Here is a 4,383-nt window from a genome sequence, read left to right as displayed (position 1 = left end):
TTTAATCAAACATTTTCTAACAATATATCTTAACTTAGGCACAATCTAATATAGAAGACTACAAAAATGCAGAATTACACGGTGCTTTTTCGCAAGACTGTTTCTTTGGTCAAACAGCTCGGAAATTGATCTACTAACAATCCAATGACGCCGATTGTACTAAACTGCATTTCCTCGGAAGAAATAATCATTCCCTCCAAGGAAATTCGCTAATTGTGCGATTGGTCAATTTACCGATTTTTCGCAACAATTTTAAGGCCGCTACGTAACATTGAAAGACTTTCGCGATAATGACTCCATTATGAAGCTAGTCGTAAAACTAGACAAGTGACTCGCCGAGAAAAACCGAGAGAAACGAAAATCTTAAGGTACTTAATTGATCTTTTAATGAGTGCAGCGTAAGCGAAACGTCGACGATTATTCAACAAGAATAATGGGACATAAAAAGAGTAAAGTATCGCATGATACAAAACGACCGAGTTTGGAAGGAGATAGTGTCCAACCTCGCGGGACTAATAATGATCGTAATGATGATAAACGTCTTGTTGACGATCGTTTCGGTGGCTGTTATGCACTTTGGCGTGAAATCCGTCCTTGCCCGCGCGGTACTTCACCGTTCTAATATTGCCGTCTGGTTCCTTCACGGTATACTCTCCGAACACATCCGTGCCTGCAAAACATCGTACGAGTTATTTGTCTTGCGTTGCCCCGCGCAAAGCTGGCACATTTGGGACATGCGTTATCGCTCTTTTTTTTACGGAGACGAATTGCGTTTTGGGCGAATGCGACGAAATATAAAACCAAGAGAGCACTCGCTCTTTTCAGAAATCCACAACTTCTTATGTCGTGTTGTTTATGTGATAATATGAGAGGGTTTAAATTGTTGCGACTAAGAAAGAAATATTGTAAATGACTTATAGAGCGCAAGAATGATCTCTGCTAATTGTTACGAGGTGCATATAAATTATATGATAGAAATACACATACATATATTCGGAGAATGTTTTATTACGTGAGCGCATTTTTAATTTTTCATTTTGTTAAAAAGTTACAGAAAAATTCGTTGAATAAGATAATAATCTCATATTTGTACGTTTCGCTTGTTAAATTCATTCACAAGCATCAGACAAATTCAAAATTAATTTAAATACAGAAATTAGAATCGTATTGTATGAGTAATTCCATTTATGTGTGATGTGATTCATGACTTATAATACATTTATTAAATCCAGATTCTATTAAACGTGAATTTTATGTAGTACAACCGACATTTAAATGTAGAAACATGCCCTCTCATCAAACATTAAATAAAGAAAATTATTTAAATGAAATTCATTTATCGCGTGTAATAATTGATTAACTGCAATTTCATTTAATGTTTTTACGTATGTCCGCGTTTAATCTCCTCGATTGTGGATTTCTGCTAAAGCCTCATCAAAATATAAATTTCTTATGATCTGTTAGATGATAGCGGGTGGCGTATTTTAATGCACGTTGTTAAATTTAGATCGCGCTCCCGCTTTAAAATATAACGCAAACGAGATTTGTAATTGGTCCTAGTTATTCTAATTAGTTTCGCGCTGGCGAATACCGCGTTCGCAGTTGCTCAGAGACTCTTCTATCAATAGCTGCTATCTAAGCTTTATATGGTTATAAACTTTTCAGCCGTCTGCCTTTGAAGGCGGGAATACTGAAGCGTGGTTTTTTAGCAGCACTTTTATCGTTCCTAACTTTTCTCTCGGCGCGTTGCTACGAAATCTCTCGCTCCAGTTAAAACTTGACGACGCTCGATGATCTCGTTTTATATAGAGAACGTCGTGCTTTGTGAAAATACCATTACAAAATTATGAAAAACTAGACGATTAAAAACGATATTTGCTTTGGTATTATGAAAATTGTCGTTTCTTTACGGGATACGCTTTTCTGAAGCAATTCATTTGAATTGCGACGGTTGCATATAACGAGGCAGACTGATTATAAAACGAAAATTGATATTATATTATACACATATAATCTTTATAAAGAATTATATTTTAAACGAATTAGAAAATTGAAAACTAACTCTTCCCGCGCACGAGCATGGTCTTTATTTTGAGTAGCTATTTGGGAGAAGCGACATAAGTTGTTCTACATAAAGCGCATGTGATATTGAAAGTAGGAAGAAATGGCGACAACGTGCGCGAGCGTACTGAAATACTTTTATCCTCTCGAAATCGTTTTTAACATTGCAATTGGCATTAATAAAGTATTCTTAGCACTGCCGATCGTTCGTCCGATGAACGATGAAGCGTAGGTAAGTTAAATCAAAGGAATTACCGTGCTGTGACTTTCCATTGCGTATTCCAAGAGCAACATTATAAAATTGCTCAAGCAAAGGTCACGTTGCCACTTTTATTCGCACAATCAGTCTGTCCTACGTTCACCTCGGTACATTTGTCAGCTTTTTCTCCCTCGGAGCTCGGCATCGCGATTCCGCGTACGTAAGTAGGTTATTCTTATTCTCCCCAGTTCGCGGTACGTACGAGATGACAAGAAGGATCCCCCTAAAGCAGAGGAGATTAATCTCCATTCAAACTACGCAAACCTACCGTCCCTCTGTTCCTTTTGACCGTGATAATCGCCCGTGTGGTGATCATCGACCCCGTACGAAAAGGCATAATGGGGTTGAGCGACGTAGTCTTCATGATGGTGGCCGTCGTCGTCGTCCCAAGTGATTTCGTGTTCGCTGCCCGTCACAGGACCGTGGAAATGTTGGAAAGAGTGTGCATGTCCTTCCGGCTTTGCATCGATCAGAAGCAAAGTCGAAAGCACCAATACGAACGGAACGAGCTGTCAAACAACATATCGATCCCGTTAATCAAATTATAACTTCGATGAATTCTACGCTAGGAATAATAAAATGTAGACTACGACATGCTGTAACGCAGAAAGATTAACAGAGCAGAAGGACAAAAAGAAAGCACGCAGTCAGGAAGAGACCACAGCAACTTATTGTTAGACAGAACTCTTAGGAAGAAAGACAGAGGCTGCAGGACAAAGATTTACTTGCGGAAATATAACGGGTTGCGGTATTGGCTGACAGAAGACAGGAAAGTCAGCGGATTATGTAGGATGGTCAAAAGGAAGCAACTAAGTGAAGAATCCACAACTTTAACAAAATAAGAGAATAAAAGTTCGATAAACTGTTAGAAGAAACGAAGTAAGGATAAGAAAAATTATAAACTCTTAAAAATTTGAAATTGAATTTTAATGAAAAAAAATTAAAAATATAACAAATATTTAAGAGATAATTTAGTAATACTTGAGATACGTGTCTAAAAATTTAATTAAAACGGCACTTTATAGATTAATCAGACGTTATTTTTGGAATACTTGCAATCGTCTACCATTTCATTATTTTACTTTGACAACGTATGTTCTTATTCATGTTTATTCGGAAACAATTTAAAAAGACGAACAAACTTTACGTGACAGTCGTTGCGTTTCGCAATGGTATTTTTCTATTAATATTTTCCCTTATAAATACACTTTCTTTATGTAATTATTGATTCTATATTGTATAGTTCCTTGCTTGAAGCTCGCTTCTCAAAGTTTCGCTTAGGAAAACTGAGACCGGCAATTCGCCAAGAAATTTTTAAATTAACAAAGGCGTGAAAAAATTTCTCATGGCGTTTTATACGATATATAATGAGAGAATGGAACAATAGATCTGCCGGGTCTTGACCGCAAGAATCAATCAAGTCGCGAACGTTTCTGGCTTTCTATTGTACGACGATCGAAATACGCTGACACATGCGGCTTTAATGACTTTCTGCGAAGAAGTGCTAAAGTTGGCGAGCGGGTCTGAGGGTGACACGTGAGATAATCGCGCGATATGCACTCACTTCGGAAGTCATGATGCCAATTACTGTCCCAGATCGTGTCCCCCTTCGCGCGTACCGCCTGATTGATCCGTGCGATTCGCGATCGTCCGAAAAACTGCGCGATTCGCCTGGTTCCATTGTCCCTTTTATAGAGATCCGCATTTCAAGTTCCCTCTTTGCTTAATTCTTCTTTGGATCCGTGCCCGAGAGTTCGGCTAAGCGCTCCCGCGGACGTTGCAAAACACAATTATTCAACCGGTCCGGCCGGCGCAAAAAGCGCCGCGGTGCTCGCTCAAGCGCGCACCGGCCAATCCCGGACTAATGGAGCCCGCTCGTTGCGGAAGGAGAGCGAAAAAATGGATCGCCGGACTCGTTCGTTTCTTTCGCGCCGCGACACGCGCGTATCGATCAGGATGCCCGCGCGATCGATGACATCGAACGCCCGTCACGCGCGGCAACGTTCACGTCACGATGCTGGATTTTGTACCGGCGCACCGAAAAACAGCTCCCCACGGTCCAT

General features: G+C 39.8%; 1 protein-coding gene across 1 annotated transcript; it reads right to left on the bottom strand.

Moving 5' to 3' along the window:
• Positions 1–3,896, bottom strand: LOC105558105. Its single transcript, XM_012005625.1, has 3 exons — positions 3,885–3,896; positions 2,589–2,829; positions 1–670 (listed from the first exon to the last, which is right to left on the bottom strand). The coding sequence occupies exons 1-3, from the start codon at positions 3,894–3,896 to the stop codon at positions 513–515; spliced, it is 411 nt and encodes a 136-aa protein (XP_011861015.1). The 3' UTR covers positions 1–512.
• Between the last annotated feature and the right edge of the window lie 487 nt (positions 3,897–4,383).

This window comes from Vollenhovia emeryi, unplaced genomic scaffold (genome assembly GCF_000949405.1).
Source record: "Vollenhovia emeryi isolate VEMERY1.0 unplaced genomic scaffold, V.emery_V1.0 DF939382.1, whole genome shotgun sequence".
Lineage (NCBI taxonomy): Eukaryota > Metazoa > Arthropoda > Insecta > Hymenoptera > Formicidae > Vollenhovia > Vollenhovia emeryi.
The sequence above is the reverse complement of the archived record's forward strand: the minus strand, read 5'-3'. Positions and strand labels throughout refer to the sequence as shown.

Coding starts and splice junctions, on each gene's coding strand:
- LOC105558105 (XM_012005625.1), bottom strand. Junction 671..2,588: donor TCAAAAGGAACAGAGGGACG/GTAGGTTTGCGT, acceptor GATGTTTTGCAG/GCACGGATGTGTTCGGAGAG.